The sequence below is a fragment of the Arvicola amphibius genome, chromosome 12 (genome assembly GCF_903992535.2).
Source record: "Arvicola amphibius chromosome 12, mArvAmp1.2, whole genome shotgun sequence".
NCBI lineage: Eukaryota > Metazoa > Chordata > Mammalia > Rodentia > Cricetidae > Arvicola > Arvicola amphibius.
In genome coordinates this window covers 80838907-80865904 of record NC_052058.2, presented here as the reverse complement: position 1 = coordinate 80865904, position 26998 = coordinate 80838907, and the positions used below count along the sequence as shown (strand labels likewise).

Below are 26998 nucleotides of genomic sequence, written 5' to 3'. Positions count from 1 at the left end.
TAGTATATAAGAAAGAGATCTGTGAAGTTGAATATAGTAGAACTCTTCAAAACTTGCACTGCTATAGTATTATAAATTGAGAGTTGTCTGCAGTTTCAAGCTTGAAGTCTCTTCTGTAGTGTGTTGAAATGGAAAGTCTATGAGAGTCTTAGCTTTCTGTATATTGTGACATGATCTCTTCTCCTGACTTGGTAAGCTGTCTGATAAAAGGGATGGGTCAGAAGCCAAATAGTTCTTTTTATGTTAGCTAGAGATTTGGGGAGATTTTAAAAAGCTTTTAACCTACACAATAAATTGTCATAACTCTCCATGCTAGCTATTCCTGGTATGTGATTTGCAGCCAGAAGTAGCACACACATCACTAGTACTGATGACTCTGCTCTTGCAGCACCAGGTAACACTGAACATGTGAAGCATGAGAGACAGTAGCTATACCAAACATGTATTCAACAGTGTTTAAAAGAATAAAACAACAAATGAGGCAAAGGGAAATACTGACTTGGATGCAGAAGAATTTGCAGGGGCAAGCAGCCTATCAGGAAAAGGGGTACAATTTTAGCATCTTTTTCTGGCTGATTTCAAGTAGCACTCAAAATGTGTTCCTCAAAATGTGTTCTTCAAAATGTGCCCAGTCTTCCTCCATCAAAACCATAGAGAGTCTGTGAAATAGGCAAGATATTGAATCTTGTGTTCAAAATTACTAATTCGAATGCCTTCCTCTTTTAAAGCCTATTTCTAATGAAGTGTCATTAACAAGTGAGACTTGTAAAGACACACAGCCACCTAAGTCTCTTCATTCCCCCATCCCACTGTGTAATTTGAATGGTCCCTATATGTTAGGTAGTGTTCTGGGTGGGACTTCTCAGAAAGCAAATTAGGGATGAACCTCTTCCACTCCTAAGGAGAGGAGAGAGGTGGCAAAATTACTAAATGTGTGGAACTTTAAAAGTTGTAAGTACTGTGGAAAATAAACAGCTCAGTACAAGACAGGGCAAATAGGACTGGCAGAAGTGAGGGTGGTGGGTATGTACACAAATGTTTACATACACATCCATGCCTGCATCATGGTGAAAATGGTGTCATCTGAGCATGCCTGCCTGAGAATGTGGTATTTGAGCAGCGCCCTCTCTGTGGGGTAACCAAAGGCAGAAGCACAAAAGGTTCCGGGTGTCTGTATAATCCATCTGAGACGTGACAGCAGTGGGGAACAGACAGTAGAATTTATAATGAGACCTTGCCAGATGCTACATCTGTTTTGATGAGGAGATCAGCAGAGATCCCAGAAGACATAGTATTAAATATTAGAGAAAGCTCATCGTATGCTTTCTGCATTGAGAAACTGGACAGGACAGCTCACTTAACTGAGCTGCAGGAGATAGGGGCTAAAATTTTTTTTAATAAAAATTATGTTTCAGAAATGCTAAGTTCGGTGTGATTAGATGTACAAGTAAGGTATTGAGTAGGCAAACAGATAAACATAGCACATGAGAAAAATGGACTGGAGATAGAGAATTGGGATTCATCAACAAATAGCAGTGTTTTTATAGCCATCATATTGAGAGATGAGCAAAGGTCCAAAGCAAAGGAGGCTACAGAGGAGCAGGCAAGCAGTGAGGTAGGGCAGAAATCAGGAGAGAACTTGATTTCATAGGCAAGTAACGAATTCCAACGGGAGCTAAACTGTCAGTGCTCATAGTGTTAATCAAATAGAGCTCAGGACTAGGATTGGAACCACAGAGGTTTTGCTGCTATGGAGGTAGAGATGGTGGTTATAGGCCTGAAGGGAGAGGACATGGAGACAAGCGTGCCAGCTCTGCATTTTTCTGTAAGGAGCAACCCAAATGGATGTGGGGATGTGGGTAAGATCAGGAGATTCATAACAACTGCTCCTGTCTCCTGAACTCACTTTCTTTCTCTACTAGATTTTTTTTTCCTTTTGGTGAAATAGCAACTAAAATCATCAGCCTACAGGGAATGGGGAAATGTCTGGACATTGAAGTAGAAAGAAGATACAGAACTTAAAAAAATAGATGGTGAAAAAATTATAAGGGAAAAATAAGATGATTTGGCAATATTGAGAGCCTGTTTGATTTGGAGATTCTGAGTGTTGCCTGGGTATCTATGAGGTTATTCGTACTTCAGATGGGAGAGCCTCAGACTGGTCCTTGTACATCCATGCACTACTGCATAATGCTTGTTCCTCATACTGATTTACCTCTCCACCTGCCTGAAGTTCACCTCCCCATCAGACTTGCTCACTGTCCAGTCTTGGCTAGATAGCCTACCCTGACCAGCCTGCATCTAACATTCACATCCTTCTCTCCAGCCTCCTCCAGGCTGTTTCTTTCAGTATCCACCACTGCAACATGAGGGCCAGCTTGTTGGGGTTTCTGTCCCGCCTGTTACCCCACAGCCAGCAAGCCCCAAAGAAAATCACACAGAGATCTCCATAAGTTATAAAACTGATTGACCCATTAGCTCAGGCTACTTGTTAGCTCTTATAGCTTATATTAACCCATTATTCTTATCTATGTTAGCCACATGGCTCGGTACTGTTCTCAGCGAAGCAGGTCACATCTTGCTTTGGTGGTCTGGCCTGGAGTGGCGGAGGGAGCTTCCTGCTTCCCAGAATATTCCTGTTCTCTTTGCTCTATCTCTACTTCCTGTATGGTTTTCCCACCTATACTTCCTGCCTGGCCAATCAGCGTTTATTTGAAACATGATTGACAGAATACAGACAATTCTCCCACACCACACCACCTGTAACACTGTAGGCAACTCACTGTGTCTTATACCCTGTTGTCACCTACAGCCTTGAGATCCTGAACACAATGGTTCTGTTTTTCCTAATTTGCTGATTACAGTAGAGCAGACATCTGGCAAAGTGCGAGGGCTGGAGTAAACACTCATAGTTCTTAAATGAGTGGATAAACTAATTGTTAATGCTTTAGTTAATGCAAAACTTCACAAACTAACTTCTAGAGGCCATTGAACTGCCTGTCAACTAGCGCGTGTACTGTGGGGGTAGTTTGGTTTTTCTGTAACTTCTTTTCAGTTATTAGTCCTATTAGCTATCAGTCCAGGTTCTTTATTCTCTTCAAGTGTTGTCCACTCATGCCGTGGTATCAAAGTTAGAATTGTGGAACAGTGCAGTGACTTCATTAGCCAAGCTTTTCTATATTATAAATTTAAGAGTTTTTCCCATTTTCCCCCACGTTTTCTTTTCTTGCTTTGGGCTCTAAACTGGTCTGCCTTATCCCCTATGTAAGTGCAGCTTATATATATATATGTAGACACTAAATTACCACTTTCTGTTTAATGGTTAACTCTAAATATCTGCTAATTTAACTTATTGTAGCGTGTGTCATTGTCAGTAACCTGTCAAGGTTTACTAAGCATTTGTAAGAAGAAATATTTAAATTGTACTACTCATTAACATTTTAGCCAAAAGCTATATATGGAAAGATGACTATTAAGATTAATTAAATAATTAATAGTCTTAATTTTTTAAAAAAATCATTTTATGTGTGTGAATTTTTGCCTGCACATATGTATATACCCCATGTGTGACTGTGGTGCCCACTGAGTTCAAAAAAGGTCATAAGATCCCCTGGAACTGGAATTGCATATGTCTGGGAGCCACCCTGTGGTGTTGGGACCCCAGGTCCTCTGCAAGTACAGCAAGTGAACTTAACCATTGAGCCATCTCTTCCACCCCAAGATTTTAGTATATATTTATTTTTCCTTTTTTTAATTGGAAATAGGCTTTTTTTATGTGACAATACAGTGTATCCTGATTATAGTTTCTCCTCACAGATCCTCTTCCCTCCCCTCAGATCCACTTACTCCCTTTCTTTCTCCCATTAGAAAATATCAAGCTTCTAAGAGATAATAAAAAAATCCAAAAAAGGTAAAATATTATCAGGTCCAAAGGAAATTCTACTTCTCCAAATTCTGGCTCTATTTCCTTCTATCAAAGGAGCCATTTGGAAGTCTGTCTGTGGTGCCTATTAGCATACCAAAGCACATGCTAGCCTCCAGGTTTTCTCAATATCACAAGTACCCTGTGGCTCTTAGCTTTTCTACCTTATTCCATACCCTAACTTCTCCAGTTCATGGCCTTCCCTTCCCCCAGTTCCCTTATACCCCTGGTATTTTGGCTATGTCACATCCTTTCTTGTCTTCCTCTTTTGGTCCCCTCTCCTCTCTTGCCGTTTTCTCTAATTTTTTTTTTACAATTTTATTTTATTTTATTTTTTTCTCATTTTTTTTTTATTAAAGATTTCCATCACCTCCCCCTTCCCTCCCCTCCCTTCCACCCATACCCCCACTCCACCCCTCTCCAAGACAAAGAGCCATCAGGGTTCCCTTCATTATGTTAAATCCAAGGTCCTCCCAGCTCCCCCTAAGTCCAGGAAGGTGAGCAACCAAACTGACAAGGTTCACAGAGCCCGTCCATGCTGTAGAGTTCATGTTCATTGCCATTGTCCTTGGTTTCTCAGTCCTCCTCCACCGTCAGCCACATTCAGAGAGTCCGGTTTGGTCCCCTGTTCCATCAGTCCCATTCCAACTGGACTTGGTAGTCTCCCGTTAGATCTGTCCCACCGTCTCAATGGGTAAACGCACTCCTCACTGTCCTGACTTCCTTGCTCATGATCTCCCTCCTTTTGCTCCTCATCGGGACCTTGGGATCTCAGTCCGGTGCTCCGTTTTCTCTAATTTGTCATCACTCTCTGTCTACCTTTCTTGCTCAAGTGCCCTCCCCCCACACTCTTTCTTTTCTCTCATGGCACAGTCCAGTCTGGGGGCCATGTTCAGTTTACTACTTTCGGTCTTCTTTGAACTCTTTCAGATGCCTCTGGTTGTACTCTCCCTTATATCTACAGTAAAAGCCTTCCTCTTAATTATACCTTGGTGTGGTTATATCCCCAGTTTATACAAATATAATGAGATAAAATAAAAGCTTTCATATCAGCGTTGGACAACAAAGCCAATAAAAGGAAAAGAGTCCAAGAGAAGGCAAAAGAACCAGAGACCCACTCATTTGCATGCTCAGGAATCCCAGTGAAAACACTGGGCAGACCCATGCAGACCCTGTGCTGCTGCCTTAGTCTCTGTGTGTTCATGTGAACTTTGATCATGTTCACGTAGAAGGCCTTGTTTTCTTGGTGTCCTATACATGGAAGTTTCTGTCCCTCGTGGTCGCACAGCCATTTAATCCCAAATAAACACATAGAGGCTTATATTTAATTATAAAGTGTTTGGCTATTGCTCAGGCTTATTACTAACTAGCTCTTACAACTTAATTTAAACCATAATTTTTATCTGTGTTTAGCCACATGTCTTGGTACCATTTCTCAGTAAGACATTCTCATCTTGCTTCTTCTGCTTCTGGCTTGCAGCCGTATCTCTGCCTTTTCTTGTCCCAGAATTCTCCTAACCTGGTTGTACCTAGGGGATATACTTCCTGAATGTCTGCTGGCCAGTCTGCATTTTATTAAACCAATATGACTGGCAGAATATTTACAGTGTACAAGAACATTATCCCTCAGCAGTGTCCTCCTCCCCTCTGGCTCTTGCACTCTTCCTACTTCTTCTTTTGTGGCATTTCCTGACTTCTGAGAGGAGGAATTTGATGGAGACATCCCATTTAGGACTGAGTGTCCAAGGTCTCTCATTTACTGTGTAATATCTGACTATTGGTCTCTGTATTTGTTCTCATCTACTTCAGAAGGAAGCTTCTCTGATGGTCTCTGAACATGGTCCTGATCTATGAGTATAGTAGAATGTCATTGGGTGTCATTTCATTGATTTCATTGATTCCTCTTTTTTTTGGGATCAGTAGTAACTGTTTTTCATCTAGGTTCCTGAGCTATGTAGTCTCGGGTTCTTGGTCACCCAAGCAGTGTCAGTCTTGTGGAGTGTGTCTTGTATCAAGTCAGATATTGGTGGTTACTCCCTCAAGCTTTGTGCCTGCGTTGCACTAGCATAGCTTGTATGCAGGGCGCCATTATTGATCTGAGAGTTTGTGCCTAGGGTAGGTTCACAAAACCAACTTTTACTCATTACTAAGAACTTCTGATTCACCTGAAACACTGTTTTTCTCTAGCTCTCAAGGCCTTAGTTGTGCTAGATTAGTTATCTTGGTACCTGAGAGGTATCTGCAAAGAGGTAAAAGTTTGACATATGGTAATATTCTTCCAGGGAAAATGATGTAAGAGGCTGCTTGTTCGTTTCCTGGCCACCCAGACTCCCAAAATAATCACACAGAAAGTATTTTATTTAAATCACTGCTTGGCCCATTTGGGCATGGTCTCTTAAAGGCTATTGGCTGAAGAAGCAGAAGGAGCTCCCACAGCAGGCAAAGGAAAGAGGATGTGTGGATCTGTTTGCTGTGGGGCTTCAGTGTCTGTCAGGCCCAGATTCAGAATCAGGATGGTCACATCAGCACCAAAGAACAACACCTTCTCTCCACCTTGACCTGCTGTCTTAGTCATTGTTCTGTTGCTATGAAGAGATACCATGAGCATGACAACTCTCATAAAAGAAAGCATTTAACTGAGGCTGACTTACAGTTTCAGACGTTTAGTCCATATTGTTTTGGCAGGGAACATGGCAAAATGCAGCAGGCACTGGAACAGTAACTGATCTGTAGGCAGAGAGAGAGTGAGTCTGGCATCGGCTTTTGAAACCTCAGAACCCACCCCAAGTGACACACTTTCTCCAGCGAGATCACTAGAAATCTTTCTAGTCCTATCAAAGAGTTCCATACCCTGGTGACTAAGCATTCAACTATATGAGCCTTTTGGAGCCATTCTTACTTAAACCACCACACTTTCTAAATAACTGCACCGGTAAATGCTATCCCTAACACAAAGATTTTTTTATGATTCCCCCACCCAAATCAAATGATATATTTTAAATATCAAAATCATAAAGCCTAATTATTGACTACCTTCTAGTTTTTATAGATGGTGTACAATATTGCAATTAAATATTCCTACTGTGTAGACAGTAAATGCAAAGGAACGTTAGTAATGACTTGCTTTTGGATTTTTAGATTTGTTCTGGAAATTCCCCAAGTGAGAATTTGGTAACAGAGAGCATGTATGCACTATTTCATGTCATGCCGGGAAGGTTAACAAAATCCAGTTCTTGCCATTGTTGTGGCTTAGATAGAAACTGTTCTTTATCTTATGCATAGTCTCACTTGTCTTGAGTTCTTATGCAGGGGTGGGTGTGTATGCAGGCCAGACATCAGCTGAAGACATTGCTTCTCAGAAACCAACTTCCTTTGATGTTATTGTTTAGTAGTGGTGGTGGTCATGTGTGTTCTTGCATGTGTACTGTTTTTTTCCTCTTTGTTTTTTTTTTATTTTAAAAATTTCTGCCTCCTCCCTGCCTCCCATTTACCCCCCTCCCTCCTCCACCCCCCTCCCTCTCCAGTCCAGAGAGCAGTAAGGGTTCCCTGCCCTGTGGGAAGTCCAAGTTACTCCCCCCTCAATCCAGGTCTAGGAAGGTGAGCATCCAAACAGGCCAGGCCCCCCCAAAGCCAGTATGTGTAGCAGGGTCCAAATCCCGTGTCATTGTCCTTGGCTTCTCAGCAGCCCTCATTGTCTGCCATGTTCAGGGAGACCGGTTTTATCTCATGCTTTTTCAGTCCCAGTCCAGCTGGGCTTGGTAAGCTCCAAATGGATCAACCCCATCATCTAGGTGGATGGGAGCACTCCTCGCAGGCCAGACTTCCTTGCTCATGTTTTCCCTCCTTCTGCTCCTCATTTGGACCTTGGGCGCTCAGTTCGGTGCACCAATGTGTGGCTCTGTCTTTATCTCCATCCATCGCCAGATGAAGGTTCCCTCATGGTCCTGACTTTCTTTCTCATGTTCTCCCTCCTTCTGCTCCTCATCAGTACCTTAGGAACTCAGTCTGGTGCTCCAATGTGGGGCTCTGTCTCTAGCTCCATCCAATGCCAGATAACTTCAAAATACTAATTAACCCATTTAAAATATGGGGCTCTGAACTGAACAGAGAATTCTCAACAGAAGAAATCCAAATGGCCAAAAGACACTTAAGGTCATGCTCAACCTCCTTAGCTATCAGGGAAATGCAAATCAAAACAACTTTGAGATACCATCTCACACCTGTCAGATTGGCTAAAATCAAAAACACCAATGATAGCCTGTGCTGGAGAGGTTGTGGGGTAAGGGGTACTCTCATCCATTGCTGGTGGGAATGCACACTTGTGCAACCACTTTGGAAAGCAGTGTGGCGATTTCTCAGGAAATTCGGGATCAACCTACCCCAGGGCCCAGCAATTCCACTCTTGGGAATATACCCAAGAGATGCCCAATCATACTACAAAAACATTTGTTCAACTATGTTCATAGCAGCATTATTTGTAATAGCCAGAACCTGGAAACAACCTAGATGCCCTTCAGTGGAAGAATGGATGAAGAAACTGTGGAATATATACATGCTAGAATACTACTCAGCGGTAAAAAACAATGACATCTTGAATTTTGCATGCAAATGTATGGAAATAGAAAACACTATTCTGAGTGAGGTAACCCAGACCCAAAAAGATGAACATGGGATGTACTCACTCATAATCAGTTTTTAGCCATAAATAAAGGACATCGAGCCTATAATTTGTGATCCTTGAGAAGACAATAAGAAGGTGTAACCAAAGTAAAACATATAGTTATCCTTCTGGATATTGGAAGCAGACAAGTTTGCTGGGCAAAAATTGGGATCTTGGGGGTGGGGTGGGTTGGGGGCAAGGGGAGATGGGGAGAGCAAAACGTGAAGCGGGGGATAGGGAGAGATTGGGGGAATGGGATGCTTGGGATATAGGAAGGGTGGATATGGGAGCAGGGAAGCATATATCCTAATTAAGGGAGCCGTTTTAGGATTATTAAGAGACTTGACTCTTGAGGGGTTCCCAGGTATCCAGTGAGATGCCCCCAGCTAGTTCCGTTGGCAGCTGAGGAGAGGGAGTCGGAAAAGGCCAGATCCTATAGCCATACTGATGATTGATTATCTTGCATATCACCATAGAATCTTCCTCTTTGTTTTTTGAGACAGGGTTTCTCTGTTAGCCCTGGCTATCCTGGAGCTCACTTTGTAGCTCAGGCCACTCTCGAATTCTCAGAGATCCGCCTGCCTCCTAAGTGCAGGTGTGTGAACTTTAGAAAACACTTTTCTTGCCAAGCTGTCTCCTTAGCCCCATGTCAATTTAGCACTTTACAATTTACTTTTTAAAAAGATACAGTCAGAGTGCCATGGTATAAAAGGCTTTCAAATTGTTCTGCAGGTCTACTCATTCCTTATTTCATGCTCTGTCTGTTACTACTGTGGACAGTGTTACTTGTCATTTGTTACTAGCAGGAAAACAAAACCAAAAACAATTCTCTCAAAACTGTCTTCCAGTTATCTGAAAGTATATGTTTGCTAAATGATCTAGTCAGTGTCACTCAAACAATGGATTATGCACTCATCTTTTCAACAGAAATCACTTCTTTTTTTTTAAGTTCATAATTGTATGCAGCAGTACCTAAAACTGTTCCTTCTCTTGCCTTGTGAATGTGTAGAGACAGCCCAGTGGGGTGACCACGAGCCACATCAAATCAGGAAGAAGGAAGAGTTGCTATTGAAATACACAATAATAAAGGAGTCTGGGCTCCTCTCCCTTAATACCACGTGCTACCTGCGCCTGCTGCCAGCATCTGTGTATCTGAATTTATAATGTGTATGTGTGTTTGAAACGCCTACTCTGTACTTAGAGAAGTGCTGGATTGTCGATGGCAGGATGTTTGCACAGCCAGTGATAGCACATGGCATTGTACCAAGTAATTCGTTTCTGCTGGCTTAACTCACTAGTTTACTTACATAAACTAGGTACTCATGCCCAGAAGTTTACAATCCCTAGATATTTTTGGAATTCTCTCTCTCTCTCTCTCTCTCTCTCTCTCTCTCTCTCTCTCTCTCTCTCTCTCTCTCTCTCTCGACTCAAACTATTCCACCCATTTAATAAAATAAATGTATTCTGTCCCATAAACAAGAAGGAAAAGCCTTTTTAAAAGTCTTATACTTTTAATCTTTTAGAACAAATTAGGTCCTTTAAAAGGATGCCTTAGTGGATTCTCCTTGCCAGTAATATATTACTTTAAATTTATCACTTTCCTTTCACCCTCTATTTTAAAAGACGATTCTTAGTCTCTGGATTTATATCACTTTAATTTGATTTATACTTCTGTGTTAAAACACATGCAAGTGAAAATTTAAATGTTTTTAACTGTCTTATTTTCAAATGAATCACTTTTTGTATACAGTGAAGACATCAACATTATATTACTGACTTTGATCCCAAGATAAAATGTTGATTCTCCACATAGATGTAATTATGGACCTTTAAAGCCAAGTAAAAATATATGACCTTTAGCATTTTTGACTTTATCCCTTCAGCTTTATTCCATTTAAACTGCGTGTCTGGGTCTGTTTTCATAGCTCAGTAGCAGAGCAAGACACTATGTTTTTCCAGCTACCAGCAAACTAAAGCATAATTATAACTGTATGCCAGGCTGTTTTGCAATACTCTGGTATTGAAGATGCATACATGGGCAACACAGTAGCCTGTTTCTCAGGAATCCCACAGTTGATTAACTTTGGAAACACACTGGTGATAGGGTGAAAAAGCTTTATTACTTAGTATTTTTCCTGAGTACTATGTTAGTTAACCCTCATAAAACTTAGTGATGTTTAATTGTTGGAAAAGGAGAATCTTAGTGGTAAAAAGTAGCCAAAGATTCTAAAGCTGCTTATGCAGCAGAGTTCTGATGCTGGCTCTCACATGCCCACTCTGTGCATCTACACCACAGGAAACCTTCTGCATGCTCTACTTATAAAGGCATAAAATGGGTAATCTTTGGTCTCTGTTTCAAAGTATTAGAAAATTTAAGAATAACTCAAGATATAAAAAAAACAAAACTACCATTTTAGGCTGTGTCTGTTTGGACATATCACCTCACACTTGTGATAAAAACAATTGTATGATAAAAATGGCTACACTTCATTTTAAACATCATATATTAACTTATTTGCCATTGTTGCTTAATTTCTCTATAAAAGTTTTTCTTGAAAGTTGTACATTATAGCTGGGAAACCTAAAGTATTATTGTGAACTGTTGCCTGGGGAATATCGCATTGCTCTGTGCAGCTCCTCTCAATGAAGTTCCTGTTTTATCTCTACAAATAGAATAATTGTGCACCATGTGAGATTATTTTTTAAAGTTAGGTTATGTAATTTTAATTCAGTTAAAGTTTAAATTTCTATAGGAGGTGGTGGTGTACGCCTTTAGCCCCAGCACTCAGGAGGCAGAGGCAAAGGTAGATAGATCTCTGTTAGTTTGAGGTCAGCCTGGTCTGCAAATTGAATTTCAGGACAGTCAGGGCTACACAGAGAAATCTTGTCTTGAAAAAACAAAACAAAAAAATTTTAATTTCTGGGATTAAAATTGCAGTGAAAGTTAACTTTGGAATAAATATTAAAACTCACTATTACCATTTACATCTTCAAAAAAGCAATTAAAATATTTCATGATATTCCCTTGCATGAAAGATACAGGACAGCCTTAGAGACCCTTCACTGTCATTATTAGCACGAAAAACTATAAATAAACAAGCAGAACGAAACAAGGGACAACTGTGTGTGTGTGTGTGTGTGTGTGTGTATGTATGTATGTGTGTGTGTATGTGTATTTAATATATGTTATTGATATTGCCCTGCTCTGGTCATCTGTCAATATATGTAGTGTTTTCAATACTGTCAATACTTGAAGGCCTTCATATATTTATTGCCCTCACTTGAACAGATGTGCTCTGTCTAGGGCAATTGCATCTTGAAAAGGTTGTGCAGGGGCCTATGGAAGTTGTACTTCTCAAGTCTCTTCTTTAAGAACACTGAAAACATTATTTAAAGGAACCTTAAACAAATCATAGCAATGTGTGCTTTCCTTGATATTTAAGCTAATAATCCTAAATCTGATCCTTCAGCCACAATTATACTGTGTGTCACCAAAACTGTATTTGTTTTATTATTGAATGGTTAGAATTTTTTTGGTACTTGGTTATAGTTAAGGGCCCCATAGTTTAGACAAGGAATGTTTTTGGTGAATATTGATATTATCAGGGTAATATTAGGGGATACTGACAGTACTAAGCATGTGTCCACTGCTGCACTTGGCTTTAGGACAGCTAGAGCCTGAGCTAAGCACGTGTGACTGAACTAATAAATGGCTCTTCACCAAGTACCTACTCTTTGTATTGCTTGAGAATGTTCTTGTGTGTGTGTGTGTATCTGAGTGTCTGTGTGTATGTGTATGACATGTATATGTATATTTCTGTGATAAAATATGCTGTTAGTATTTTTATGAGTAACATTAAAAAAATTTTTATTTTGAGATTGTATTATAATTCTATTTCTCCTTTCACTTTTCTCCTTCCAACCCCCCATACACCCTTACCCACTTTCCTTCAAATTCATGGCCTATATATATATACATAAACCTAAATATAAGTCTTGATAATGTTACTTATATGAATGTGTCTTAGTTAGGGTTTCTGTTGCTGTGAAGAGACACCATGACCACAGCAACTTTTATAAAGGAAAACATTTAATTGGGGCTAATTTACAGTTTCAGAAATTTAGTCCATTATCTTCATGGTGACATGTAGGCAGACATGTGCTGAAGAAGTAACTGAGAGTTCTTCTACATCTTGATTCCCAGGTAATAGGAAGTGCACTGTATCCCATACTGAGTGTAGCTTGAGCATATGAGACCTCCAAGCACACCCCACATAGTGACACACCTCCTCCAACAAGGCTACACCTTCTAATAGTGCTACTACTCTCTATAGCCCAAGCATTCAAATGTAGGAGTCTATGGGGTGAGCATAGGTAGTTGGCTATTCATACCATCACAGAATGTTTTCAGGGTTGATCTTTTGGCACTAAAGAAAGAATTGGTATGCTCATTCCTTGAGAAGACCACCTTCCCTACTCCCAGCTTTACTTCATTGCCTGTAGTTCTTTGTGTAGAGTTGGGACTTCTTGGTTTTTTTTTCCCACCTGCTATGACATATCCATTCTTACTGTTTTTGTTCAGCTCATGTTTGGGCAGTCATGTTTGTGAGAGTTTATGGGTGTAGCTTCTAATATTACTAAGAGACACAGTCTCACAGCAAATTTACTGATCCTCTCTCTTGTAAACCTTTCCATCCCCATCTTCTGTAACATTATGTGAGCCTTAGGTGTGGGGCTTGTTTTGTAAGATGTATCTGTTGGAACTGATCTCCACAACTTTTCATTTTATTTGGTTGTAGTTTTTTTTTTAGTCGTCTCCATGTGTTGCAAAGAGAAGTTTCCTTAATGAGGAGACGTATGCTTATTTGTGGGTATAACGGCAAATGTTTATAGACTATTGTTAGAATCATGTTGGTTTAGTAAATTAGTGGTTGTAGAGTCTCCTCCAATATCCATGACTTTACTAGCACTGGTAGTTAGCTAGGTTTCCAGTACTAGGCAAGGTTTCCCTTCTATTGAGTGGATCTTAGCAGTTAGAAAGCTGCTATTTACATGGTATATGTGCCATTAGTGCACCCTTTTTATGCCTTGCTGGGTGTTAATGTGATTCATATGCATCATAGCTGGGCAGAATGTTGGTTATCTCTCTCCTCTGGTAGTTTACATGGTACCCTCTGATACTATGAGAGGGAAGAGGAATTCAAGTTGGTTCCACCACAGGGATCCCTTTGCCCTGTGTCTGAAGTGCATGGTATCTTCAGCAATAAGGACTTACCTTCCACCTTTGGAGGCAATGGAAGGCAATTTTACTAGGCTGTATGTTCTGAGAGTCTCTTGCACAGCCCTGGTCAACAACTCACAAGATGGCTTCTCATGACTAGTATTGTAGTTTTTTGTTATGTGGTCTTTGGTTCTTGGAGGGAACATTGTCAGCCCAAATGAGAAAAGTTCACTAAAACTGTATGTGTGTATCTATACACAGAATTACATTATTATATGGTTTTCTTTTATGTAAATTGTTAATATTATGATTCCTTTGTTTTGACATCCTTATTTTAATCATATCCATATCCCTCACTTTTCTGTATTTATAAGTAATTTTTAATGTTATAATGAAAAAATTAACATTTGAAACTTTTCAATTTCAGTTTATTGATGGTCGACTGGCCAAGCTTAATGCAGGAAGGGGCTTCTCTGATGTATTCGAAGAAGAGATCACTTCGGGGGGCTTCTCTGGAGGTAAAGACAATTTCGAGTACGAATATCCATTTTCTAGACAACATCTGACCTTTGTGTCTATCTCTGATATATGTATTTTTATAAACAACCATTTTCTCCTAAACACACAGTGTTTTATGTGCAATTTTTGTCTTATATGAACTGTGGTATGGGCTTATTTTCATGATCAAGACAGGAAGGTTACCTCATAACTTGGTAGTTATTGGCTCTAATAATCTCTTAGTATTATTGAGAATAAACAACAGAATTCCAATTAATTTCCATCCTTTTCCCTTTCCCACCAATAGTAGTTTCTCTAGTAGTGGTGGGGGTGGCTGTGGCTGAGTCTGGGTTTGGAAACTGAGACTGGTTAGGAAGAGCTCTGTAGTGTGTTGGAGAGAAAGCACTGGACTGCCTCGTACTTACTTCCTGTTTCAGCACATGCTTTGTGGGAATCACTGCCAATTCTAGTCTGCAAAGTTCTACATTAACCATTCCAAACAGAATGGCCTCCCAGTGTAAATATCCAGTGTTGCCGTCATCTAGGCAAGGAATGATTTATGTGTTGACATGTTGTCGGCAGATGTACGTGTAGTCCTGGCATCAGAGGACTTTCCTTGAGTCCTCCAGTGTCTCAGTGAGTCTTCCAAGCAGGATTGCTGAGTACACTGCTCTGTATTATTTGTGAGACCCACTTGAATACCACATCTTCTCTCTCTGGCTTGGTGTTTGTTTTGACCTCTTTGTTGGTTTGCTTTGATAGCCAGGTTTTTAGTCTATGTTTGAATAAATAGTTACTAGATTTGAAAAGATAAAAATAATATGTACATAGCTTCAAGTTTTACACCTTAACTTTATCCTTACATGATACTTATTGTCAGCTATAAAACATAGAAATAAATGGTTGAAGAGAATTTGCTCATTTAGAAGAGAGCAAATGAGCTTGGTGGCCATAGAATTTCACCTGGCAGAAGTACAGCCCCTCGTGGGATCCACTGACTCAGCAAGAGCTGACTGTGATTCATTTAGCTCCCACTTCTCAGCTCATGAGCAGAAATTTAGCTTCAATGGAACTTTTGTGTTAAAATGATGCTTTTTCACTATTCAACTCTGACAAGCAAAATATTGTCAGCTTATGGACAAATTGCTTGAGGCATCTACTCAGTATTTATATAGCTGCTGCCTCATTATCTTTATGACCCGTGAGGCTGGCAGCTTTTGTAGAATTGAAGATGACATCTTGTGACAGTAATGGGGTAGAGCTGTGATCCTTTTGTACACTTAACTTCTGTAGTCATATCTGTTAGTCCAGAACCTGTAGAAATAAAGGAGAGATAAAGGTGCCACTAGTAGAAAGAATAATTAATTCATTTTACTGTTAATATTATTTTAACTAAAATCCATAGCACTTAAATATGGACAGGAGGATACGATCTTGGTCAGCATCTGACTTAGTGATCTACTTAACTCAGGTTGTTTATTGGTTTTTATTATGATTAAAATGATTTCCAGCTCCCACTTTCTAACCTGAGGGAGCAGCTATTAATTTGAGTGAATGTGAAAGTATTTTTAAAAATAAAAATGTCAGTCAAATGTTATTTTTGTTTGTATTTTAATTGCCTTAGAAATACCTAGATTTTGTTCTTAGAAAAAATGCTTGATTCATTGAGATTTCAAATAGCAAAGATAAACAATAGGACTTACTCATTTTTTTTTTTCATTTTATTTGGTGTTGTTTAGTAAAGATGTTGTGTCCCTTTATAAAGTAACTCTATTTAAACTTTTCTGTTTAAGTATATTTTAGGAATCATTTATGGTAGAAGGTTTCCCTGTGGCATTCACAGCTAGAAGTCTTGTTAGTTGCCCCTCCCCATGCTCCTCCTGTCCTGCTCTCCAGTTCATCTGCTCCCCTTTAACCTTTCTAGCTCCTTCATTCCCTTTTCCCTCTCCTTGCTGCCTAAGGTCTAACCCACTCCCGTGATGTCCATCAATCCAGCCCTTACTACTTTCCTGACTTGTGTTCTTTACACAGTCCCAGCTTTCAGCACCCCCATTCCTTTAGAAGGTTGTCATCACTTGAAACCAGACAGAGGGAGCAGCTGTTTAAGTGGTCTGTTCTGTTTGTTACTAAGCAATCCTAGAGGCAGTGTTTCAAAGTTGAAGAAACAACGAACCAGGTTTTAAAATACCTGATTCTTAATTTTGTTGGTTGCTAATGAAACTAGTCTCAATGGTATCTTCCATGGGGTAGCCCTGCGCTCTAGAGGTCCAGGCCACAACCAGAGACCCCATCGTTCTCATGGGACTGCCTGTTTTGCATGCTTTACAGTAGAGAAATGCAGCTCAGACAATGTACAGTAGATGAAAACATCTCACAATCTATAAAGAACTGAATGTGAACGTAACCTTAGAATTTTAAGGAAGACATTTAATTTCCTCCTATAATTGCTATGAGGTTTTACCACAGCTGTTTTCTTTGTAGCTGATATATTAGTATTTTTTTCTTGGTTGGCAATTATTCTTGAATCTTAAGTTGTTATCATACTATTCTGTTTTTCTTCTACTTTCTAAATTCATTTTGGGAAAGTAAACATCATACATTACAATTGTAAATAATGTACAAGTCCTAAATGAATATCCATGCAGTCATTTGTGAGGATATATGATCTAATGAGGCTATGGTACACACCTGTGATTCCACACTTGGAAGATGGAGCATGAGGATTGGGAGCCAAAGGCCCTTCTCATTTTATAAGAATTTGAGATCAGTTTGGGCTAGATGAGGCCCTGTCTCAAAAGTTAAAAAAAAAAAAAGGAAAGATAATCTGGCTAATCTGGCTGAAAGATATGCTTTTATTGCTAACAAATTTAAATTTATTTGAAAAATGGATTGGCAGGATAACTTGAAAGTTTTTCACCATATATATATAATATCTGAATCTGTGGGGTCAAGCCATGCTATTGTGTGACCTGGATTGTCTTCTCAATAAAAAGGTACAAATGCAGCAAGAGCTCTTTATAACAATTTGTAATAAAAAACAAATTAAAAGTTCATTCTTGATTTTCCTTTTAAGTTAGGGAGAGATTTGGAGAATAAAATTAATCCAGAACCAGACACTTTTCAGTGTTCATTTTTTGTTAATGCTTCAAAAATAGCAAGAAACCCCCAGGCTGAGATCACACTACCCAACTTTGAGCTGATGCCCACTACAGCAGACAGGTAGCAGCTGTTTTAGCACTGCTGAACATAGCAGTAAGATGATGGCAATTTTACATTTATTTATCAGTTGTGCATGTGTGTACATGCATATGTGTAGGTCAGAGGACAACTTGCAGGATTCAGTTCTCACCAACTACTGTGTGGGTTCTGGGGATCAAACTTGGCTCTTCAGTCTTAGCTGTAACCAGACTGTTGCCTTTAACATTTCTCTAGCCCTTGGTGTGTTTTCTTTTTAAAACAGAGATAGAACCATATAAAAAGAACACATTGTATCGTGAGAGTCCTTTTTGCAAGAGTGACTGAGTAGCCATTGAGACTTTATTTTTAATAAAGACTTTTACCCTTATAATTTTTGAAATTGTAAAATTTAAGAGTTGTAAAAATTTATAAAAATTAAGAAGGTAGTTAAAAATCTAACTGTAGTCAGTTGGTTTGAAAGACTTTCAGATGTGTGTTTCTAAGTTTTGGGGGGGGGTAATTAATTTATTTGTATTTATTTATTTGTATGAGTGTTTTGACTGCATGTGTTTATGTGCACCACATTCATGCTGGATGCCTGTAGAGGACAGACAAGGGTGCTAGACCCCTGGATCTAGAGTGTAGACAGTTGTGAGTCCATATACTGGAACTGACTTGGGTCCTCTGCAAGAATCATGTGTTATTAACCACTCAGCCATCTCTCCTGCACCAGATATGTGTTTCTCTTCTGACTAATAATTTCATCTCCTTGACCAAATGATTAATGTTATATGCAAGCAAATATGTTTATTGAAAGAGTTTGGGTGTGTGTTTGTGTATCTCTGTGGTCTGGGTGGGTCCCACACACGTGGATGAGGAAACCAAAGGACAGTCTTGTACATTATCTGTCACTGTCATGTACTGTGGTTAAGTGGCCTGGGTCTTGCAGAGGCATGTGCCTGTGTCTACACCCCAGCACTAGGCTTGTGTGTGTGCCACCACACCTGGCTTTTGTATCTGGATCACACTCGGTTCCTTGCATTTGCACAGCAGGTGTTTTGCCCACTGAGTATCTCCCAGCCTGAATTGTTAGATTTTGTTGGAAGTAATTCTGTCAGGTCAGGTTTTTCATAATTATGTTTGCTTTCTTCATATTTTCTTCTAGTGATATTTTTCCTTTAGAAAGTTAGAGAATATTTTTGAAAATAAAAGTGCCATTTAGTTATATTGAAATACAAGTACCTTTTAGTGTACATTACTATTTAAAAAGTACAAAAAAAATTCGTCCTGATTTTTTACGTTTCACAGTTTTTTCTTCATTCTTCTTCACATTTGAAATGCTTTAAGTGAACGTAACTGTATAAAACAGATATATTTTAAAACAATGGACATAAAACATTAAAAAATATTTTTAAAAGTATAGATATGCTGAATTTTAAGGTTCTATTTTCCTTCGAAAAGCAAATATAAAAACGAGAGAACATAGCAAAGCCTTAGCTTCAAGCGTGAATTAGGAATAGTACTTGTGTGGTGTGAGTCCTTACTGCTCTGTTACTGCCCACTCAGTCCTAGAACCCCATGCTGCCTTCACAGCAGGCCAGCTGCGCCAGCTCTGCTTTCTAGGTTCATGTTTTAGCAATGATCCCTGGCATCTAACTTTATATGTTCTAGGGAGCCCGAGGTCGTATCAACAGTGGGTGCATACAGTCAAGGTAAGCATCAGTCTTTGGTTATATCTTTTTTCCTCTAGAAAGTGTGGAGAAAAGTTCAGAGAAAGTACTCTGGCTACACTGAACACCATTTGATTTGAAATGTGTATATTTTAATCATACTTTGAGCATACTTTTTGTTTGTAGTTTGTTGATAATTATAAAGGAAATTTTAAAATGAAAATGTTTAGTTCAGATAAATAAAATGTTAGTTTATTTAAAGCCAACATCTGCCTTTCTTTTTGTATTATCCTTCCAAACACCAGTGTGCTGGCTAGTTTCTAACAGCTTGACACACCTGGGAGGAGGGAACCTCAATGGAGCAAGGGCACTTTTATATTGGCCGCGTTTGTCTGACATTTTCTTGATTAGCGAGTAATGTACCATCCTACTGTTGGCAGTGCCACCTGGGCACTGTGATCTTGGGAGGTTTAAGACGGCAGCTGAGTATGAGCTTGGGAGGGAGCCAGTGAGCAGCTTCCTCCTCTAGGTTTCTGCTTGAGCTCCTATGCTGGCTCCCTTTGATAACAGACTCCAGCCTGTATGATGTCAGAAATCCTGTCCTCTAGAAGTCGGTATTTGTCTGTGTCACAGCAACAGAAAGCAGACAGAGGACTAAGCTGCAGTGGCAGGATTGGATGAGGTATATTAGATAACATAGTTTTCTTTTATGTTTTTTAAACAGAAAACTCTTTATTGCCCAACATCAAACCAGCTGATAAACATGGTATTCTTTTTACTGGAAAACTTTAAATCTATATTCAGTATTGTCCACATTACTCTTATAGCCAAACTTCAGTGATAAAATGACCTGACTCTTAACTGATGCTTTCCACCAACTGAAAGAACACAGTAGAATATTTAGACCCTGTTTTAAATTAGTATAAAATACAAACTCTTAAAAGGACTGGAAATAATTGTACAGGTCTTCAACTTACAAGTATTTTTCTGTACTCCTGGCAATGCTTTTCACACAAGTCTTTAAAAACATTTCTCTTCTTTCAGAAAGGAGGTGCATTGTTCAATACAGCGGTGACCAAAGCTACCCCTGCTGTACGGACTGCCTACAAATTCGTAAGTTTCCTCTCTGAATTTCAATTTTTTGCTGGTAAAATTACACGTATGTCTAGAAGATAGACATGTAAATTCAAAGTGTTTTCTATTTATACATGTGTGGGAGGATGTCCCCATGAGTGCCAGTGACCAAGGTTCCCCAGGTTGTGTGTGCACATGTCCATAGACGTGTCAGCCTCAATTCTCCATTATCAGAAGCCGTGTGTGTGTGTGTGTGTGTGTGTGTGTGTGTGTGCGTGCTTGTGTGTGCTTGTGCATGTTTCTGTTTTCTTCTTCAATGGAATTTTCTTAAGGTTAGTCTATACTTATTTTTATGCTCTTTTTTAGAGAATTTCATATGTGACTGCTGTATTCACATCACTTCCTTCATCTAGTTCCTCTGGTGTCACTCCCACCCTCAAATTGATGTCCTCCTGATTTTAAATTTTATATATATATATATATATATATATATATATTATCAATACAACCTGTGGAGTTCATTCCACATTGCTCCTGTGTTTAGGGATGACCACTTAAGGTCAGCTAACCTATCAGCCATCTCATATCTGGAGAAGACAGATGCTCTCCCTCTCAGCTGCTGGGAATTGCTAGGTGTGAAACCCTGTGAAAATTTCCCCGTCCACATGACATATCCACTCGTGTAGTCATTATTTAGATCTTGTTTACCAACTGTTGAAATTTTCTGGGTGCATCTTCCCTATCGTGTACAGAAGAAATTGTCATATAGCAGACATCCTGTCTTGGTCCCCTGACCCTTACAATATTTCCAGGATGTTCCATGACCGTTGGCCATAGGGGGTGTGTTGTAGATTTATCAGTGGGGCTGGCCACAGTCTGAACATTTTGACCAGTTGTGGCTCTATAATTTAAAACAGGTCTCCTACTGGAGCCTGGAGCCCACCAATGGGCCAGGTCAGATGTCTGTCTAGGGAGCCTTATGAACTTGCCTGTCTCTGTCTTCACAAGTCTGCAGCCTCATGTCTTTTACTTGGGTCTAGTGATTGAATGCCTGTCTTCATGGCAGTGTGATAAGCACTGTAGCTTCTGGGCTATTGCTACAGCTATGGTTTCTATTTTTAGAATATGCTTAACAAAATATTTAGAGTGCATATTGAGCAAAATAAAGTTTGTAATTAAAATAATATTGTACTGAAAAGTATTTGCTTTATACAATCTAAAAATATTTCCTCGTTTTATTTAAAAGTTATCACCAAAATTGTTTAGCAAATTTTGAAGCAGTCCACAATGAGATACTATCTTGAAAACTGCATTAATTCCTATAATATATTTTAAATGTTCCTTATTTGTTTGAGGAGAAAATAAACAGAACAATGTGTGGTAACATCTGTTTCCTAAAAGATGCTTTACATCTCCATATTTCTTCAGAGACTCCTCTTGGCTTAGAGGATAACAGTGACAATCGCAGCAATAACCCAGTAATGAAATATGCTCTTCAGTGCAACAACTAAGACACAGGGAGAACGACCTCGCCTGTGTCCTGTTGCACCTCCTACAGGCTAGCATATCTCTAAAACCCGTTAACTGCCTCTTATAGCTTGAGTTCACACTGTTATGCTCTGACTTTCTGGTCTTGCTCATGCTGTCCGACTACTATGCTAGTGACACCACTTCACCTTTGGGACTTGGTGTAGTAGGAGAATGATTGTTTGTTCCTGGCTGCCCAGCCCCAATATAACCACACAGAACCTATATTAATTAAATCACTGCTTAGCCTATTAGCTCTAGCTTCTTATTGGCTAGTTCTTACATCTTAATTTAACCCATTTCTTTTAATCTGTATATTACCATGTGGCTGTGGCTTAGCAGCAAGGTTCTGTCTGGCGTCTGTTTCTGATGGGGCTACATAGCTTCTCCCTGACTCTGCCTTCTTCTTCCCAGCATTCAGTTTAGTTTTCCCCACCTAGCTCTCTTCTGCCCTGCTATAGGCTCAAAGCAGTTTCTTTATTCAGAATCAATAAAAGCACATATACAGAAGAACTTCCCACATCAACTTAGTTCAGATCCATTCTTTACCTACTTTTCTTTCCATCCCCCCAAAAGGTCAAGTCCTCCCTTTGCTCAGGTGAAGTCCTCCCTTTGCTCAGGTGAAGTCCTCCCTTTGCTCAGGTGAAGTCCTCCCTTTGCTCAGGTGAAGTCCTCCCTTTGCTCAGGTGAAGTCCTCCCTTTGCTCAGGTGAAGTCCTCCCTTTGCTCAGGTGAAGTCCTCCCTTTGCTCCTGTAAGAACTGCAGTGTTTGTTTCACTATTTCATCGTTTGAACATACTGATCTCAAGACGGTGAACTTCAAAATAATGACTTTTCAAAGTTAATGGTTATGTATAGTTTGTGTTTCTGAAGCTTACAGGGCAGTGTTGTTTTATAAGAATTCATCTTTAATTACCTTCTCAGTAAATATTTGTATGACTCACATAACAATAAACTTTAATAAATGTTTAGTACTAGTAATCTTTACTAAAATTGTGTTATAAATGTAGTCACCCTTTGTGTGGCAAACAAATCCTTTTAAAAAATACATTTTATAGCAGGGAGGCTAATCTACAGAGTCTTTAGAATATACCACACTGATCTTGTGATCACATCTCATAAATTAAAAGGTTTGAAGAATATGAATAAATCATTTTTGTCATATTTTTTACCCAAAGCTGATCCTTCCAGAATGTCTGTATTTTGAAATTTATATGTTTGAAATTTCTTGTTTGACCATAAATTGCAAGAAACGTCAGTCCTCATTTCTGTTATATGGATGCTACAGTATTTGTTTACCTAGCTTCTATCTAAATGGCTATTTTTTCAAAACTATGAGACATGTTTTTGCTTCAGTTATTTATTAAAGAAGCACTTTGATTGCCCACTAACTAGTCATTTGGGAAGAGGAAACTCAGATTGGCCTGTGAGTAAGCCTGGAACACATTTTCTTGATTGATGATTGATAGATGAGGGCCCAGGCCATTGTGGGCAGTGTACCTGGGAAGGTAGTTATGGATAATGTAAGATAGACTGAACAAGCCATGAGGAGCAAGCCAACTAGCAGCATTCCTTCATGGCCTCTGTATCGGTTCCTGCCCTCAGCATGCTGTTTTGCCTGAGGTCCTGCCCTGACTTCCCTGGTTGCTAAACTACAAGCTGTAAGATGAAATAAACCCTTTCCTCTCTAAGTTGCTTTTGGTCATGGTGTTTTCCCAGTCATAGAGAGCCTAAGACAGCCATTGGGACTAGTTAGGACTTGAGTTAGAGTAGAGAACGTGAAGGTACTGGGAGAGAGACACTGGGAATGGTGTTACATCACAGCCCAACTGTTACTGCCTGTGATTTCATTAAAGTGGATAAGGTTTTCTATATTATATGTGGCTGAAAAATTTTCTAAGCTCACCAAATTTGTTCTTTTCCATGCAAATAGGAACCATAAACAAAACTAAGAGGCAACACACACACAGTCATAAACAAAAGAAGCACCACCAGATGAAATGCTTGATCTGGCTAAATGATCTTAGTATCATTTTATTAGATCATTTTATTAGTTAAACACACAACTTTGTGTAAGTAAGCTGCAAGGGAGATGCAAACATTGTTCCATCTTCCAGGATGACTTTAGAATTAACTGGTGGACAAATTTGGAAACTGTGGAAGAGACCAATTTTAAAATATATATACTATATAGGTTCAATTTTATATACTAGGGACAATCTGAAAACAGTGTGACAGATAGGTTAGGAAATACTTGTGCCAACTAGAGAATAGTATGAGCAAAGCAACTCTGGCCTCAAATTCTAAGAGAGAAGAAAAGCATTTTTCCTTGATAATTACATACTTTAACCAATCACAACATAGGGATGAAAATAGGATCCTTTGATTTAGTTGTTTTATAAATAAAATAAAGAATTAAATGCCTTTATTGACTCTAAAAAATTATAAAAACCCGGAGGATATATTCCAGTGTTAAATGGCTTCTGAAATTGTCTTCTACTGTAATGTATTTCAGTTTGTTTTAAATAATACAAAAATAATTGTTGCATTCATTTCAGAACTTTGCTTGAGTGTTTATCTGTATGTCATTGGTCTTCTGGGCTTCACACTTGTTAATGGGAAACTTGAGAGTCATGTTTTGACTTCACTTAAAAACAGCTTAGCAAGCTACACAGGTTAGTGGGGGCAAAGGCTTTGGGGCTGACATCCAGACTGTGTGTCTGTAGATAAGACTTATGCCACTCTCTTTTTGGTAATGCTTAAAATATTTGTGTATTTTAAAAACATTATTTGCTCCTTCATCTTTGAAAAGGGGAGGAGTTAGAGTTCATAACTAAATATAGCCCAGATTTGAATCTAGGCTATATAGACTTAGTCTTCCTTGGTCACTGTCCTTTTTTATAACGTGTATTGATAGCAGCGTAGTCTTGAGATTGTGACAATAAACAGTGTCGTGTATCTGAGCAGCCAGCACAGTCAGGAAACACAAAACAAATGAGGCTTCTCTCCCTCTATTTACAACCATCACTGTGAGGAGAAATCTCTGGTACAACAAAGTCACAGTTATCTTAAATTGCACCCCCTAATTTGCAGCCAGAATGGAGACCTTCAATCGTAAGGCCAAATCCCAGAGATACGTGAGGATAGTGTGAAAAGTTTCAATGACTTTTAGTTTTTGTTGGTGAATATTTGTGTGAACTTGCCACAAGCCCACACCATTATGATGCCTATGCTAGTAAATCTGTCTGACACAGCACTTTAGTAATCCTCTCTAAAATTGCTTGACTTTCTTGATAGGTAAATATTTACCCAAATAATTTGATGCTGTGATTTCCTTTGTCTCTGTTTCTCATTGGTGATAATTTTAAATTAATAAGGGACATTAGCTACCCAATTGATTCTAGGCTGAATGTTAACCTTTGTGTGTTTGTATGCAACCACAGTACATATTGGCCTGTTTTTACCAGCAATTTAGGTTTAATAAAATAGTAACTAGATGGCAATAATGTTGGGGTATAATTTGTTTCTTTTCTAACAAATATGGATACTTAGCAGTGCTTATTTGAGATAGCAAATAAGTAAAAAATAGAAACTAGATATATTTGAGATATACTAGTAAATATATTTATATTTATCTAGTAAACAGTAATAGAAGCACGTGAAGCTAAATGCACTTACTCTCATCTTCTAGGCAAAGAGTCATGCCAGACTGGGACTACGAGAGGTGAAGAGTAGGCTGAAATACAAGGTGTGTCATCTTATCGGGCTAGTTACTTCACCATGGTTTTATGACTTTGCAGTCCCTACTCTACAACCCGTATGAGATTTATGTTTTAATGGCTTATATATGTTTTAAAAGCATATTTTGAAATATGCTTTTCTCTTTGTTCAAGAATGTATTTTTATAACAAGCCCTCTGGCAACTAACTCTCTGATATTCTATATAAATCCACTCAATAATCCCTTTATTGTTTGTATATTTTATCACAGAATGTGGAGATCTTCAAAGATACTTTTAACAGGATATATAAAAGTGATTGCCTTTACAGTACTACTGAAGATCTTTCTTCAAGCTGACTATTTTTAAGAGAGTATCTTTGGGTTGGAATTAATCAAGAAATGCCACCCTTTGGTTTTATAGGTTCATTCCAATGGTAGTTACTACATTGAAGAATGTTCCTTATTTATAAAAGGTCACATACAATAATTGGATTTTGAACCCATGAGTATTGAAGGTATCATGCAAATGTTTCTATTTCCATATTTGTGTGTTTACTTTGGTTACACATTACATGCTTGCAGTTTTATTAACAACTGTGTTTTGAGTTGAGAACAAACTACTTAAAATCTTCCATTGTAGTAATGGTAAACATTTCTCTTTGTAAAGTTCTTTTCAAGTCAAAGTATGGATTATTTTTTAAGTTATTAAATCATACTATAGAAAATCATTATTTCTTCTTTAGAAGATTCTTTAAAATTATAGCTAAAGTTTTATTTTTTCTTTGCATGTTTAACAGATGCTTTATTAATCAAATAACCTCAGTTAAGAGTGGATTATTGCAAAATAATTTTGCTTTTCTTCATGTGTAGGACAATGAGGAAGATTATGGGCCCTGTTCTGGTTTGGTACAGTATACACCAGTTTACACATTACACAATGAAAAGGGAGGAGACAGAGAGAAACATAAGCTTTCCCAGGTAAGGATACCCTTTGTGCCCCCAGTTTCAGGTGACAGCATTTGAACAAATTCTTTAGGAGTAACTTGAACCATTAGTATTTTTCTTATAAGAAAATTAGCATTATTGATCAAGGGAGAGCAATGTACTCTCAATGGCTGTCAGTGGAGAACTAGATATCCTTCATATGAAAATTCCATCTTGATACAGACCTGGAATGCCCTATACATAATCTAATGAACCAAGTCACATTCAAAGCATAAGCTTATCATGATATTCTTAAAATGTTAGCTAAATTTACCATTGGACTTTGTATGAAGCTGTCCAAAGAATATGGTGTTAGCATAGTCCGTGTCTGTGAGGTATCTCAGTAGTATGTACAGATATTTATATTAAACACTGCCGATCCCAAGCCTTTTGCATAAAGAATACCTAACTCGTTTTTTTTTTTTATCATGTCTTCAAAGAGGTCATAGCCCAGTGAGTCTGAGAGACAGTTAAGTATGTGATTATGTGGAGTATGAATGTGACAAGGGACATTAATAGATTCTGTTTACTGCAAACATAAAATGA

The 26998-nt window shown here is 38.7% G+C and overlaps 1 protein-coding gene across 2 annotated transcripts in view; it reads left to right on the top strand.

Moving 5' to 3' along the window:
• The window catches only part of Dennd1b (DENN domain containing 1B), a 225071-nt gene that overhangs the window by 173708 nt on the left and 24365 nt on the right, over positions 1-26998 (top strand). For both annotated transcript variants that reach the window (XM_038349159.1, XM_038349158.1), the window contains 5 exons: positions 14231-14321; positions 19150-19190; positions 20193-20261; positions 25440-25496; positions 26339-26446. In XM_038349159.1, the coding sequence (XP_038205087.1) occupies positions 14231-14321; positions 19150-19190; positions 20193-20261; positions 25440-25496; positions 26339-26446 (366 nt within the window). The remainder of the gene's footprint in view (positions 1-14230; positions 14322-19149; positions 19191-20192; positions 20262-25439; positions 25497-26338; positions 26447-26998) is intronic.